The 16188-nt window shown below is 64.1% G+C and overlaps 1 protein-coding gene across 2 annotated transcripts in view; it reads right to left on the reverse strand.

Moving 5' to 3' along the window:
• The window catches only part of STK32B (serine/threonine kinase 32B), a 132706-nt gene that overhangs the window by 15341 nt on the left and 101177 nt on the right, over positions 1-16188 (reverse strand). For both annotated transcript variants that reach the window (XM_036018702.1, XM_028507371.2), the window contains one exon: positions 4143-4180. In XM_036018702.1, coding sequence (XP_035874595.1) covers positions 4143-4180 — 38 coding nt within the window. The remainder of the gene's footprint in view (positions 1-4142; positions 4181-16188) is intronic.

Consider the following 16188-nt stretch of genomic DNA (forward strand, 5'->3'; position numbering starts at 1 on the left):
CTGGGGGTGGGCAACGGGGGGAGGTCGGCAAAGGGCCCGAAATCGGCACTGCGAGATGAGCCCGGTCTGAGCGTCTGACGGGAAGCACAGGGACCTCGGCTGGTGGCACTGCCATGCGGCTGACATTTGCCGAGAGTAGAACGTAAATGTTCACACCCATGTCTCTTTCATGGGCAAGCTTCAGAGTGCCATTTTTTGGTGGTTCATGCGTATCACCTACAAACAAATGAATCTATTTACACCGAGGCCGTGATAAAAGCAATCACGGTTGCCAGTGTAGGGGCCCTGGCCCAGAGGATTCACCAGCAAGAGCCCCCAGTAAATAAGACAGACGGGCCCACCCAGACTGCGGGTCAGGGAAACCGTGAGTGACCACGGCTGGGGCGGCGCACAGAGAGGACTCTCATGCCCGGAGGGCACTCTTGTCCCCTGTCCCTCTGCTGTGGTCAGTGGGGGCCTCAGGACTGTCCCTGACCAATTCAGTGGGGAGGGGGCTGGCAGTTGACACCCTCCTCCAGCCAGCCTGACGGGACGGGAACAGACCGGGTGCTCCCACAGGTAGGTAGGTGTTCTAGACCCCCGTGAGGGAAGGGTGGGGAGGGGAGGGGAGGGGGCTGGAGACAGGACATGGGAAAGGGGAGAAGGGGAGAAGGGGAGGAGGGGAGCAGAGGCAGGGGGGCTCCTGAAGGGGCGGTGCTGGCTCTCCAGGGAATTTGGGGCACAAGCACCCAGCACGGAGACCCCCGAACAGCAGCTATAAATGCACCCACATTCTTCCCTGTTTGGCGGCACAGGCTGTGAACATGGCTGGTTGGACCGTCACATCTGAGACACATTTGGGGTAGGTGGGTGGCGTGCACAAAGCTGGCTTTGGGGGGACTTGGAGGGCACCTCGAAGGGATGAGTCCTGCTGAGGGGCCCCTGAGAGAGGCGTGTCTGATGCCACCAGCCACGGTGGATGGAAAAGGCATCATGGCCAAATCCCAGGTGTCAGCCCGGCGGCCAGCACTGATGTGTGAGGGACCACACTGCCCGGCACTGTGTCCGGGGTCCTGGGTGTGACTCGGCCATGAGATGCTCGGGGATGACCAGAGGCCCCTCCAGGTGCGTGGACTCTGCTGGGAACCCTTTCTGGCCAATGCCCCGCGTCCCACCCAGGCAGGGTCCCTGGAGTGTCTCCAGTCTGCGGCAGCCTCCAGGGCTGGGCTGAGCGGCTCTGCCATTCATTCATACACCCACGGCCCTGCCAGCAGCACGGCTGGCGGGGGCGGGGGCCGGGCTTGGGGGCACAGACTTGAAGCTCGACAGCCTTGGCTTCGGTCTCAGGTTTGTTGTGGCCCAGTGGGGGCCAGTGAAAACCGGGGAGATGATTTTCTAGGGGGATCAGGAAATGAAGAGTCGTCTTTGTTTCTGGAGCTACTTAAAGTGATATTCTGTGTCTCTGTCCAGTGTGACAGGACCACCCCCCAGGACCGGGGCAGCCTTGTGCTGCCACAAGGCCAGGCAGCCTGGAGATGAAGCCTGTCCACGGAGAAGCTACAGCTGCAAGGATATCGAGAAATGGGGCCAGAGCCTGATCAAGCCCTGCCTGAAGCTGTCGCCACTGGTCTTCAGTTCTACCAGCTGAAAAATATCCTTTATTGCTTAGGACAGCTCGAGTAGGGCCTTTGCTCCTTGTCAACACTGCAGGTGTCCCGTTGAAACAGCCACTCACTATGAGATCTGGACAGCTCTGTTCACTCAGCCATCCTCGACTCCTGATCTAGGGAGTGGAGCTAATACTAATAAGCAGCTTGCAGGGCAGTTTTAAGCATTAAACAGGGTGGTGGGGGACGGAGAACGTGACATTTGAGCACAGACAGGAAGGAGAGAGGCAGCAAGCCACTGAGCCGCTGGGGAAGAGGGTGGCAGCCACACGGGCCCTGCAGGGGACCAGCAATGGGCTCAAAGAGGGGCGGGAAGGACTGACTGGGCAGGGCCCTCAGGACCGAGGACACTGCCACTCACTCCGAGGAAGACCAGGAGTGACGTGATCCAACTCACGTGGGACACCCTCGGTATCCCGCCAGCTGCTGTGATGGGACGGCAGGGCCAGGGCCTGAGCGGGGGGTTGATATCGAGGGGGAGGAACGCACCCCCATCGGGCTGAGCCTCAGACTGAGGGCTGCGTGGCTGGTCCCGCGTGGGCATTAAATCCCACGTTGATCCTTGAAGCCCTCTCGTTAAGAGGGCATGATGCCCTCGTTTTGCAGAAGAGGGGCCTGACCTTCCAGAGACCAGCGACCTGTGCGAGGCTACGCGGCTGGCGTGTGGAGAAGCCGCACTTTCTCTCCCGGCCCCCCTCCCTCTGCCGCACTCTGTCCCCTCGGGGGGACAGCCCAGCTCTGCCCTGCTCCCTCCCGGCCCTGGGGCCCCGATGCTGGGGGACCTCTGAAGCAGACCGCGGGTGACACCGGGGTGCAGGCACAGCAGGAGTGACAGACGGCAGAATCCCGCTTCTGTCCTTCTCGGCACCAGGAGGAGCTGTGGCTCCCCTGAGCGTCTCCTTGAAGGGCTGAGTAACACGTGGGAAGCGGGAAATGAGTGCCTTACAAGGTCTCCTAGGAGTTCCTTCCGGGAGGGAGGACGGAGACAGACTATAAAGTGTTCTGATATGAACCAAGTTTTAGGCTATTTGCTTTGCAAGAATTGAAAACATTCGAAACTCAGAGAGAGAAGGAGCCCGGGGTATTGTGTGAGACCCGTTAGCACAAGTTTCGACGAGTGTCGCTCGTCAGTAATCACACCCTCGGCCCCGCTGACGCGTCCTGCACTGCGCAGGCTTCTCTCCCGCCTCCGGACGCAGGGAAACCCGTCTCACGTCCGCACCTGCGACGGCGTTTGGAACGCTCTTCCCCCCCCCCCCCCCCCCCCCCGCTGCCTGGAGGACTCCCATACATTCTTCTAAACCCGGCCCAACAGCTGTGTTACTGATACACGCATACCAGCCTTTGCTTACATACTTCCACTAACGGGAAACTCACTGCTTGTGAGAGGAGACTTGGGTACCTGAGAACTCCCTGCACTGGCCGTGACGGGGTGGTGGGTAATAAGCCATTCACTCCTTAGTACAAAGTAATGTGGTCAGAGCTTTGCCCCAACACCCAGAGCAGCGGAGACACGTGATGAAACAGGAGCTTGGAGAAGAGGGAAGAGGGCGAGTCCAGAGGCCCCCGGGGCAGGGGCGGGGATGGTGCAGGGGTGTGGGGGGCACAGAAGGCAGGTTGGGGGCCTGTGCGAGTTTCATGGGAGGTGGCGAAGGATGGGGAGCTCAGAGTGGAGGGTTCTGGGAGGACAGTGAGAAAGGGCTGAGGTCAGGGGTCTAGGACAAGGGCAGAAAGGGAGGGGGAGGGGGAGGGATGGATGGGGACCTGGAGGTTGAAAGTGAGGAAGCGCAGAGCAGGCGGCTGTGCGGACAGGGCGGGAACTCGGGCGTCGGCAACGCCCAGGTACCCCACAGGCTCTCTGGGTGTCCATCCTCATAGATGCAATGGCGGAATTACTCCCATGACCTTCTGTTCCTGCCTTAACTTTGCTTCTGGACATTTGTCCAGGGCCTGAAAGGCCTTTGCCCAGCAGTGCCCCTCTGTTATTTGGGGAGGTCCCTGAGCGTCCTGCCCAGGGCCCGCCCTCTAGGTCCCCGGCTCCCAGACAGCCCCTCACTTCCCCTCGCCCTGCCCTGAGCAGGGGAGGGACAGGGAGAGGCTGGGCGACACAGCCCTCCTGCCGGCACGCTCTCCTGTCCTGTCCTGGACCGTCACCTCCCCGGCAAGGCGGCACCACTTTTGCTCTGTTTCTGGAGAGGCCGGGCTCAGAGGGGTGGGGCGATTGGCCAGGGACACAGCTAGCTGGGGGTCAGCTGAGCTCACGCCCGGGGTTGCTGGCCCTTAGACACACACGGAGGACCTACACGGGCACCCCAAGCTCTGCCCAGGTTCCTGGCACCTCGAGGCCGCCCCTGACCTTCCTTCCTTTCAGGAGCACCAGGATTTCAGCCCGCGGCCCCAAAGTGCTCAGTCAGGTCTCAGTGGCCAGCGGGCGATTCAAGCCCAGGTTCAAGGTTCAAGATTCCCCCGCCCCCGCAAAGAGCCCCGCAGACCTACCGTGCTCGTCCAGGAGGATGTTGTCTGGCTTGATGTCTCTGCAACAGAACAGAAAGAGGCTGAAAACACGGTGCCTGGTGCCGCCGACGAGCGCACGGCGAATGCAGCACACGGGGACACACGCCCGGCAGTGCTCCGCCAGCCGGACACCCTGCCCGGGCGTGAGGCCCCGGACAGAGCAGGCAGTGGCAGCTGTAGTCCCGGAGCGCCCGAGATCTCCCTCCTCCTCTTTCCTGGGACTGTGGGCGGGCCGTGTGAGCAGTTAACCCCCGGACACTCGTAAGGGCTTCTGGCCTCTCCCCGTAGTGAGCGCCTCCCTGAGCAGGGGTCTCCGCCGGCAGGGGCAGGCGCTTCCCCTCTGGATGTCCTGAACCCCCACCTCGCCGGGCCACGCCCCCCGCGTCACTGTCTCCCGTCCGTGGACACGGGAGCTGAGGCTCGGGGGCGGTCGGGACGCGTGTGCGTCTGGATGCACCACGCCCGGCCCTCCGCCCGTGCCCCTGTGGCCTGCGCAGAGGGGGGCCTGGCCTCTTCAGCGGGCTGTGGAAGCGGAACAAAGCCGCCGCCGCCCAGCAGCAGCGAGAAGGAACCTGCAACAGAGACGGCCGCGGCCCTGACGCCCGAAACACTGAACGCCTGCCCTTCAGGGAGATGCTCTGCCGGAGCCTTCTTAGGGGCGCACAGCGAGCCACAGGCAGGGAAGCTGGGCCGGGGAGTTTCGGGGTCCGCTCTGCACCGCCACAGTAGCGGGGCCCCTCCCAATCTGAGTTGCGCTGTCGAGGGAGGGGCTCCGCCTCTTCACAGCTGCACCCACCCGTGGTGCCCGTGAGGGCAGATGTGGTCACAGGAAAAACCGGAGCTGGTGGCAGGTCCTGCAGAAAAACGGACCGGACTCGGGACCGCTGAAGTAGAGGAAGAGATGTGCACGGAGAACAGTGTCGATCCCACGTACGACACGCAGAAGCGGGGTTCACAGCCACGGAGCGGGTGGGGCGGGGGGGGGCAATGGCCGAGAGGAAGCCTTCGGGGGAGGGGAAGAAGCCCCCCCCCCCCCCCCCCCCCCGCTAGGCCGGCCCACCGGGGTTCCCGAGGAGGGCGGCCAGGGGGTCGGCCCGCGCCGGGGGTGAGGGCCTGGTCGGCGAGCACGGGGAGGCTGCACTCTCACGGATGGAGCAGGCTCTGGCCGGGGCTGGGCCGCGCAGAGGCCGCACGGAGGCCCGCGGGCCGGGCCGGGCTGCAACAGAACTGGGAGGAGCCCGAGGGGAGCCAGGGGCGGGAATCTCCGTCCACGCACAGGGCTCGCAGAGAGAGAGGCGCAGGGGACGGTGCGAAAGCCTCCGAGGCCCTCCTCGGCACCCTCAAGCCTGGTTCCTCACCACTGACCTGCAGGCGCTGCCGGGGCCCGACACACACCCTCGTCTCAGACACGCGAGCGCCACGCCCACTGACCGTGAACCTGGGCCCCTCTGAGGCGGACGGCTGCTTCCTTCCGGGCCAAGAGCACTCGTTCCTGGTTTATCCGATAGTAACCGCCCCCCCCACTCCACCCCACCCCGAAACACACGGCGGCTCTTCGTAACAACACGAGGCTCTGCTCACGGCTCCGGGGCGAGAGAAACACTCAGCCCGTCTCCACTGTCGTTGTCATTGTGACCCGGGGAGCCCACCGATGCTGACGGGCATCGGGCACAGGGACCCCACGGCTGAGGTCCCGGACACCCACGGCGGGCCTAGAGACGGATCGTTCACGGGCTCCCCATGGGGAGGGGGCCTCGGGGACTCTCAGAATGAAAATGGAGGCGGAAAACACAGAGTCAAGTGCCCGTGGGTCACAGCCGTGAACACTGGCTCCCGCCCGGGCGCCCCCCAGCGAGGCTCCCAAGAAACGGAGAGAAAGAGAACAAGCTTGTCCAAAACGGAAGCACAGCAGCCGGCGTTAAAGCGCATCCCACGAGGGGTCCCTGGGACTGCGATGACCCTGTGTGGGGTGCGGGGGTCCTCAAGGGTTGCAGTGGCCCCGTGGGGGGCTCCTGGGGGGCCATGCCCCAGGGGTATGAACCCAAAATGCCAATGATGATGCAAATGCCCCACCTTGGGGTTCTCTGCCGGTCCGTCCTCCCTCCCTCACTCCCACCTCTTCCTTTCCTCCGTGAACACCTCTCAGAGGCCTCCCCCAGGCAGGTCCGGGCACACAGCTGGCGGCACGCAGCTCCGCACGCAGCCCCTCGGCTCCCGAGGCCCGGGCCTGCGCCACCCGGGGAGCAAGTCCCCAGCCTGCAGGAGGAGCCACAGAAGGCCGAGGGGGTGCACGGTCTGACCTGCGGCGTGCTTCCAGCCCAGGGAGCGGGACACAGTGGACGAGTGCCGTCCCCATCCCACGGCCACTCTGTCGAAGGCTCGGTTCCAGCAGACGGGGGGCCAGGCAGCCTCCCTTGCTGGCTCCGAAGACGTCAGCAGCAGGCTGCAAAGTGTCACAGGTTCGATTCCCAGTCAGGGCACATGCCTGGGTCGCAGGCCATGACCCCCAGCAACCGCACATCGATGTTTCTCTCTCTCTTTCTCCCTCCCTTCCCTCTCTAAAAAATAAATAAATAAAATTAAAAAAAAAAAAAAAAAAAAAACGTCAGCTGTCGCACGTGAACAGGCCACACGGCAGAACCGCGGGTGCCACGGGGACTGACTCCTGCCAGCAACCGTGAGAGCTTGGGGGCAGTCCAGACAGGTCCGGACAGAAACTCGGCCCCGGGGGTTGCAGGGCTGTGACACCCTGGGCCGAGGGGCCAGCTAAGCTGTATGCAGACTCCTGACCCAGGAAAACTAGGAGAAAATGCATGTCAGTTGTTTTACGCTGCTAAGCTAGTGGTTATTTGTTTTGCAACCGCAGAAAACTGATACACCGTCTGATCTCGGCAAACGGACACAGTAGCCCCCTCTGACTGCTGCTGGGCACGTGCAATGATGCACGCGGTGCTACTCTTACAGGCAAAGCTCAGGACAGCTCCCCGGGGGCCGTGAGAAGTGCCGAAATAAGTGACAAGTGACGGGGGTTACTCTCTTTGCTCATTACAAGGAGCTGGGGGCGGGATGTGGCTCAGGGGCAGATTCTGGAGCTTGCAGCAGAGCGAATTAGATCTCTTTCACGGGCGCCGCACCAGCGGAGTCCCGCACAGCCATCTGGGGGAGACACAGCCCGGCCCCTGGGATTTAAAAAGAACTCCATTTCACGGTGAAGCGTGTTATCAGGGCCTTCAGGCTGGCTGGGTCCAGGGCCATTTCCTGCAGTCCCATTTTCCACACCGATCGTATCTCTGCTCCAGCGTGCCGTCCCGCCCCACGCGGGCTCGAAGCGGGGCGCGGGAGGGAGAGGCTGCCACGGTGCTCTCCGAGGACAGGGCCGTCCCTCACTCCTGAGCCGGGCGCAGTGACACTCAGACGGACAGGGCGCATCCGAGGCTGCTGTAAAACCCGGTTCCTGCTCCTGACGACTCCCCAGCCCCCAAATAAAACAAAGCTCGACACGTCAGCTCAGCGACTTTCAAAAATGGCACAGAAACGGCCCTGGTCTGGACACCAAGGAAGCCCCCGGGGACATTTCTGCATGTGCCCCTCGCAGGGGTTTCTGAGTGACCCGTGCTGGCCGCCCCGGGCAGCAGGGAGGACGAGGAACTTGGCAGACAGAAAGGTGTGTCTGCGTGATGCGGACCTGCGGGTGCTTCCCCACCCGAGAAAGGACCCTGCTGGGACGTGCGTGGAGGGAGCGGGGAAGACGGGGCAGGCAGGTGCGGTGTGGCCGGGGGCCGGCCCCGGGTCTGCCCCTCGCCCGCCCTGTGGCTCCGCCCACTGCTCCACGCAGCCTCAGTTTCCTCAGCTGTAAGTTGGATAATAGTATGTACGCTGCCTGTCAGGGTGAGGGTTGGTTTGTTTTTGTCATTTTTATTTTGCTCCTCGTCAGAGCACCTCCACCCTCATCCTCCCCCTCATGGGAACTCAGCTTTATCGCGTTCTAACACGAAGTCAGTGATGAGGCCAGCCCTCTGATCCAGAAGCTTCTGCCGCTCCTGTGGCCCCCCAGAGAATGGTGGTTAGGGCGAGCGGGGCGGGCCCTGGGGCCAGGGTTTAGGAGCGGGGGTTCTGAGGAGGAGGAGGAGGAGGCCCCGGGTGGGGGGTGGCGGCCGGGGCCTGGAGGCTGAAGGGACACACGTTTGGAGAGGTGGCCTCCTCTGGCTCCGAAGCCAGCTGCGGGCTGCCGGACGTAGGCGGGGGGTCTAGGGACTGTCATCTGCTCCGGCTGAAGTCCAGCGACTGAGTCTGAACTCGGTGAGGACGTGTGAGGACCACCGGCAGGGTGCCGGGCCTGCGGGAGGCACGTGTGTCTCCGAGGGAGGCTGGACACTCCACCGCGGCACCTGGGCCGACAGCACAGCGCTGGGGCACAGGCCGGGGTGGGGGGCAGCCGGAGGGAGGCGTTCGCTGGGGTGGACAGGTGGGACTGACCTTGGCCGCTGACCCCCGTCTGAGGCAGCGTGGATGGGGCCCCGCACCCGTCCGCCAGTGAGCTGATGCGGGACAGAGAGCCAGTGAACTTGGTTCTCTCGTGTTTGGGGATCTCTGACCCTGCTGACGTGGACCGTTCCAGAAACCGGGCCACAGGTAGGAAACCACACCTCACGGCTACTCACTAAATGGGGCTCCTGTCCTCCCTCTCCCGCTTCCAGAGGGGGGCAGGGACCACGCCCGGGTGTCAGCAGCTGACCTTCACTGAGTGCCGGGCTCACTTCTGAGCAGGCCACGTCCCTGTGACTTGAACCTGTCGTGTGGCGGCCCCGTGTCAGGTGCCGCGGCAACACTCTGTCGCCGTACTCGATCCTGGCTCGACTCTCAGAGGCAGGCGTCACTGCTCCCGTGTTTTATTGATGAAGACAGAGCGACTCACAGAGGGTCACAGGTCGCACGTTAGCAGGCCAGACCCACGCTGGCGGCGCCTGACCTCCAGGTCGGCGCTCTCTGGCGGGGAGAAAGCTGAAGAAAGACGGGGGCTTGGACTTCCTGGGGTCTCAGCCAGGCAGCAGCGACTCGAGGAGCCTGCCCGTCATCAGGATCCGATCTGATGAGTGAGAGGACGTTATCTGTGTCTCAGGACACGTTTACGATGGCAGCGCCCTCACACAAGGTCGCCTTTGTTCTTGAACACGGCCCACCTGGCTCTGCAAAGCCCAAATCTGGCCCCATCTCCTCTCACGTGAACCCCGTTGGGGGTCGCCGGGTGCTGGCGGCCGGACCCTGGGCTTCCTCGGGCCCACAGAACCTCAGCCGTGAACAGGGAGCACCGCTACGTGGTGGTCGGCCTGTCGATCTGGCCACGGAGGGCATCGACGGGGAAAGTCCCAAGCGCGAGCGTGGAACTTGCACAGCCAGAGGGAGGGGGGGACCTCTCGGCCCGGCAGAGTCATCAGGGTACACATCTGGGATGAGGTGCCGCCACCCCAGGCCCACCCCTGGACCAGCCTTTAGAAAGCGCTGGCCACGGGCCAGCGTCCAGACTTCCTGGGGCTTTTCCCGACTGGCTGGTCAGCCTGGCCCCCACCCCCTCGGGTTCTCCGGCACCCCAGCTGTCCCTGGCCCCATCTCTCAGCAGGGGCCCTCCCCCTGTAAGTCCCTGATGCAGGTTTAGGACACAGCTCGGGGGCAGCCCCTCTGGGACCACTGGGGCGGGTCGTAGGGCTTCTGCCCGGTGCCCGGGCATGGGATGCGTCTGCCAACAGCAGCTTTGCAGAGGTGACAACTCAGCGAGGGTGAGGTCGTGCTGGACAGGGGTGGGCCCTGAATGCCATGGCTGAGTCCTTCTATGGAGAGGGGAGAGCCCGTGGTCCCCACGGAGAAGAGGGCAGCGTGAGGACGGACACAGACCCGAGTGACGCACCCACGCGCCCAGGAACGCCGCGGAGCCACCTGGAGACAGGAGAGAGGCGGGGGTGGCTTCCCGCTCAGAGCCCCGGGAGGAGCCCAACACGCCAACATCGTCTCATTTCTGACTCCCGAACTGTAAGAGGATAAACGGGCTGTTTCAGGCCACCCAGTGTGCGGCCCGAAGTGCCTCCCCCTCCGGCCCCCGCGCCCACCCTGCCTCCCTGTGCCCCGGCCCGATGGTGGCTCAGCCCGGCCTCGTCCACTTGCTCGCCCGACCGCTCCGGGCACCCGGCAGGTGCCGCCTCCCTCATCCTCTGGGGACCTGAGCTGGCTCCCTGTGGTCGCCACCAGGCGTGGCTGCAGACCCAGCGACCTAAAGCAACGCAGATTAGTTCGCTTACAGTTCCGGAGGCCGGACCTCCGAAATGAGCCCGCAAGCCTGCGCTCCGGCCAGGACTCCAGGGGAGAGTCCGTCTCCCGGCTGGTCCGCTTCCAGAGGCGCCTGCACGCCTTGGCTTGCGGCCCCCCACTTGCATCGCCCCAACCCCTCGCTTCTGCTGTCACGCCCTCTACCCCCTGGCTCTGACCCTCGGGCCTCTGTCTCGTAAGGATACCTGTGGTTGGGCCGGACCACCCTAGGGGTCCCGGGATCATTTCCCACCTCACGACCCCTAACTTGATCACACAGCAAGGTAGCACAGTCACGGACTTGGGGAGGGATGAGGATGTGGCGTCTTTGGTGGGGGGCGCTATTCAGTCTACATTGTGCCCCTCACAAATCCGTATGTGGAACCCCCAACCCCCAGGACCTCAGAGTGTGCCTGTGTTTGGGGATCGGACCTTGAAAGGGGCGAAGGAGGTAAAACGAGGTCACTGCGGTGGGTCCTGACCCAACCTGGTGTCCATGTAAGAGGAGGACATTAGGACCCAGACACACACAGACGGACGACGCCTGAGGACATGGAGGGAAGGTAGCCGTTCGCACTCCAAGGACAGAGGCCTCTGGAGGAGGCAACCCTGTTGGCACCTTGACCTTGGACCTCCAGCCTCCAGGGCTGTGAGGAAACCAGGGTCTGTTCTGGATGCCCCCGGCCGCCTGGGGTGTGTTGCTGTGGTGACCCCAGCGGGCTCACACAGGCAGGCAGGATTATCCCTGTTCCACTGATGGGGAGGCCGAGGCTGAGCTCAGGTAAACGTTCCTGAGGTCACAGAGCCAGTCCTGGGGGGGCCAGGCTCTGCCACGGGTCAGAGACGCGTGACTCGACTGAGCGGCGAGGAGGAAGCCGTTTTTAAACAGACGCACGGCCCAGTGAGTGAGGGCGCCCTGCCTGCATCCAGCCTGAAACCCCCAGCGGCAACTCACATCTTTTTTTTCTCACTTTCTTCCTGGGGACGGGAGGTGCGGCCAGTGAGGCCGTGCTTGGGGCTGCGGGTCTGTCGTTAATCTCGCAGAGAACAAACATCCGCTCCGCCGTGTGGATTAATTTTGTTCCAAAGCTGTGCCCCTCCAGGGGGCCTGGGACGAGACTTGGTTACTACGGCAATCGCACTCCGCTGATGACTCCTACGTGTGTCTCACGCAGCTCTGGAAACCTTTAGGATTCACAGACACGTTCGGGACGCCCTGGGCTCCCTTAATTCCTTCACGGGCGGATGAGCCCAACGGCACACGGCCCCGGACGCAGGGAGGGGGTCACGCAGACCCCCCACAGGCCCGCCCAGCTCCGTGTGGCTGGCCGAGGCCGCCGCCGCCGCCGCCGCCTGTGCCCTCCCCTCACTCCACGTGCTCACACTGGTCTCCAGCACGAGCGCGGCCCCACGCGCGGCCTCCGCTTTGCTGCCCCTGGCCTGGGAGGCCCCTCCCACTCTCCCTGGGACTCCCTCCCTGCTGCTGACCACCTGCCGCCCGCCCTCCTTTATTTCTCCTCTCCATACCCTTCTCCCCACCTGCCCGTTGACTTGCTGATTGGTCCTTCCCGATTAGGAGGCAAAGCCCAGGATAGAGGGGCCATGTCGCCAGGACATGGTGTGCAGCAACCGGCCAGGCGGACCGCAGTCCTCTGGAGCGTGGGGTGGTGGGGAGGCCCGCCCCCAGGACGGCTGCCTCCGTAGACTCCTCCCACCTGTCTCTCGGCACCGGCCCCACCCAGCGTCCCAGGCCCCACCCTGGACTGGTTACAGCCTCAGACTCTGTGGCCGAGGCCTGGGAACCAGCATTTTCGGCAGACCCTGGTGGGATGCCAATGTCTCCTGGGGTCTCAGGGCCCTGCTCTGCCGGTGGGGCAAGCCGGGGGTCTGCACTGCCTCCCACTGGGGCACCACATGCGGGGGAGGGTCTGCCAGGGACTCTCAGGCTCTGGCACGGAGGCCTCGCCTCATTAAAACACAGGCCCCAGGGGCTCCGATTCCCCTGGGAAGCACTTAGCAGGATTTTGTCACAGCTGCCACGCCCCCGGCTCCGCTGGGTCTGACTGGTGCTGGGGGGGTGGGGCGCGGCACCTCCTGACGGACAGCTTGGGTGCGGGCGCAGGAGAGACGCCAGGGGCTCTGATCCCGTGCAGACCTGATGCAAGCAGACTCCCGGGCGCTCTGGGCTGGCCACGGGAACGAGCAGGCACACGCCCGCCCTCCCCCGCCCCCCAGGGCTGCTGGCAGGGCCCCGGGGCTGGAACGCAGGAAGGGGGCACCAGCCTGACTTCCCGAGGAACGTGGGGCCCTGGTTAGAAAGCGCAGCCTACCTGGCGCGGTACGATGCATATTTTAAGAGTTGCTATTTTTAGGGCCCCGTCTCCATAGTGCATCCAATGACGGGGCACGCTGCCGCCGTGCAGGAGAATCCCAGACGGTCAGCCAGAAGGGACCTCGGCTGTGTCTGAAACGGACAAGCCCTGGCTCTCATGCCCTCCCTGGGCCTCCCTGCCCTCACCTGTCAGGGCGGGCAGGGGTGGGGGGTGGGGGGGTGGAGGGGTGGGGGATGCAGGCCCAGGGTGGGGCGGCTGCAGACTCCGACCAGCGACTGGGAAGGAGGCCGACTCTCCTGTGGGGCCTGCGTCCTGCAGCCTCCGTTCATCGGCCTGAGGCTGACTGATGGCCCCACTTGGGACAGTCCCCTGGCCGGGTCAGTGCTCTCTGAGTGACTCCCTCTCGGCTGGGGTCTGACAGAGGGCTGACGGGGAGGGGGAGCGAGGAGGGAGATGGAGAGACGGAGGGCGGAGGCCGAGAGGGAGAAGAGAGGGAGAGAAGCGGGCTTGGGGTCTCCCCCACCCCTAGCAACACGGGCGTACTTCAGTGAGGGGGGGTGTGTGGGGGTTGGGAGCCGGGCAGCGGTGAGGTCAGCGCCCTCACTGGAACCTAGCGGTCATCACCTGCCCACTTGGGGACCTGAGCCTTGCTTTCCTGGCCCGGGAGCGCTGTGAGGACCAGTGTGAGCGCTGGCAGAGCCTCGTGCTGGAGCAAGAGGGAGGGGCCTGGGGACAGTGTGGGAGGGAGGGAGGGAGGGAGGATTCCGCCATGACAGGGCCTGGAGCCAGTCTGAGAGCAGCGTTGGGATCCTGGTGAGGGGGGGTCCCCACTGGGGGCGGGTCCAGCCTTTACATCATCTGTGGAAGACGGCTGGAAAGCTCCCAGTGAACCCGGGGACTGACCAGACGCATCTGTAAAACCAGAACGCACTGGAACAGGGGGGTCCGGCCTGTGGCCCAACGCAGAACAGTATGTTTACTTAAAACATCACGAGTTCTTTTGTGATCATGTGTCACAAGGTGTTTAACCTGTGGCCCCAGACAGCCCCTCTTCTCCCTGTGCGGCCCGGAGAACACACCAGAACACGCGTCCCCGACGGCAGACAGGACGCCCGGGTTTCCCGGACGTGGCTCAGCGCTGCAGAGGCGCCTGGCACAGGGTTCAGTGGCCGACGAGTGCTTATTGGGTGACTGAATGAGTCCCCTAGCGGGACAAGGGGGCAAAACAGCTTAAAGCCCCTGGGACAAACAGACCGGCCACTTCAGGCCAAAGGACGAACGCTGTCATCACAAGGAACGAACTAGACCAGGCGCGGGAGGCCCGGCCCCCCCACGGGGCCCCCAGCGTTTTCAGCTGCAGAAGGAGCGGGGACCCCCGCCGGGGACTGGAGAGAGGCACCGGACAGACCCACTCCCAGCCCCCCACTGTGGGGCCGGGCACAGAACAGGGTGGGGGTGGGTGCGGGGCTAAAAGGGGAGGGGAATAAGCGAAGGTCTGATTCACAGGTGTGGTCCCTGGTCTCTACTCCCTTCTCCGGCCACGCAGCCCCATCTTCCACAGTCAAGCCAAGGTCAATGCCGTGCACGAGACCGTGAAGGCCCCAGAGGGCCGACCTGCAGACGCCGACGTGGCCAGCTGCTGCCGGACCGTCCCACATCCCATGAGGGTGTCAACCTCCCAGCTCTTGCCGTCTGACCCTCCACCACGGAGCCCTCCCTCCCCCACCCCCACCCCCAAACCAACCAATCAGCGTTTCACTGTCTCCTTCTTCAATACTTGTCCGTGACCAGCAATCATTCGAGAAAAACCTCCAAAACGAGATGAAATCAACAGGTAAAAGGACCTCGGCAGACACGAACGAACGAACGCAGGGAAGAGGGAACTGGGGAAGAACGGTCACTACCATCATCAAGTGCAGGGAGGACACCGTGCGCCGGTAAAACACCGGACGCCGTGCGGGAGGAGCCGCAGGGGAGACAGAGCACTCGGCAGGGGGACTTCCGAGACCCGGGAAGACGGTCAGCGGGCGGGTGACGCGGAACCTTGCTAAGTCGTCTCCTGACCCAGAAAAAATGAGAGCTGACCTGTCATCTCCCCCCTCTTAAACGTTCTGGGTTTTTCGGTCTGGCACGGAAGCATTAGGTTAGTGACCATTTCCTCGGGGGACGCCAGCCTAGACTCGTAATGACGACGTCTCCAAGGCGGAACACCACGCAGGGAGCCGGATCCCGCGGGTCCCGGCCGGCCAGCCGGCAGCGCCAAGCCTCCTGCAGCCAGCACGCGGGGCACCGCCGTGTTTCCAGTAAATTAACCGCGTCCGGAGGAACGCAGCCCGGCTGGGCGGGCGCGACAGGACCCGGGGCCCAGGGCTGCGGCAGCGTCAGGGAGTCGCTGCACCTGCCTTGTTCACTCACCTGATCCACCAGAACCCACGCCCTGACCCTCTGCCCCCACACGCCCTGTTCTCCCGCCCTGGTCCCCAGGCCTCCGCCCTCCTTCCTCCTCCGTCAGCCCTTCTGACTGACTGCTGGTGCTCGTCCCCCTTCCCAGGGTCAGCCGTCTGCTGGCTCCCCTCCTCGTGCTCTTGTGCTGGACCTGCCGCTGAGCCCGTGGGCCTGTCTGCAGAGCCAGGGGGTCCGCGCGCCCCACCCCGGCCCGTGGTCAGAGATGGAGAGATGCGGCCGGCGCCCCCAGCGCAGCAGCAGCTCTGAGTCACGGCGGGGATGGTCTCTCCCCGGCTGCTGCTGACAAAGGCCTCTTCCGGGCCTTAAAGAAACCCTCGGCGATCCAGTTCTCATTCAGCTAAGCTCCAGGGAGAAGTGTGAGTCTTTGCAGGGGAGTAGACCTCTCTTCTCCCTGTCTCCGCAGTCACAGTCTGAACACGGAGTGAGGGGAAGCACGGCCTCTTTGCTGAACCCACAGGCGCGGGTCCCATCTCATGGCACCGCTCCCCTTGCAGCCCCGCCGTCCCCCATGAGCTACCCCCCCCCCCCCACTAGGGGGGCGTCTATGCTCACGGCTGGGAAACGGGAGGCAGTGGCTGGTGCGGCCCAGCAGCCCAGCGGGTGTGAGGGCTGGACGGCATGGCCCATGTGCACGGAACGCACCCGACGGAACCGTGTCACACGCTCGGTGCACCACGGCCGCTAACACCGGGGACTTGGAATTTGCCTTCCAAACCGAGTAGTGCGGGAATTCAGCACTGACTTCAGCAAAGACAAGGTCAGGATCTGGACCCAAGCCCAGACCTGCGAAATGCTGGGCCCTTCTGCTCCATGCAAACCCTACCAAGAGGCCACCAAGAGATCAGGTACATCAGATGCCACATGAGCTGCCACCGGGGCCAGGTGACTGGGCCAGTCCTGCCCCCGGCCCCGTGGTGGGGCTGGTGTCCTTT

Source organism: Phyllostomus discolor, chromosome 1, assembly GCF_004126475.2.
Source record: "Phyllostomus discolor isolate MPI-MPIP mPhyDis1 chromosome 1, mPhyDis1.pri.v3, whole genome shotgun sequence".
Lineage (NCBI taxonomy): Eukaryota > Metazoa > Chordata > Mammalia > Chiroptera > Phyllostomidae > Phyllostomus > Phyllostomus discolor.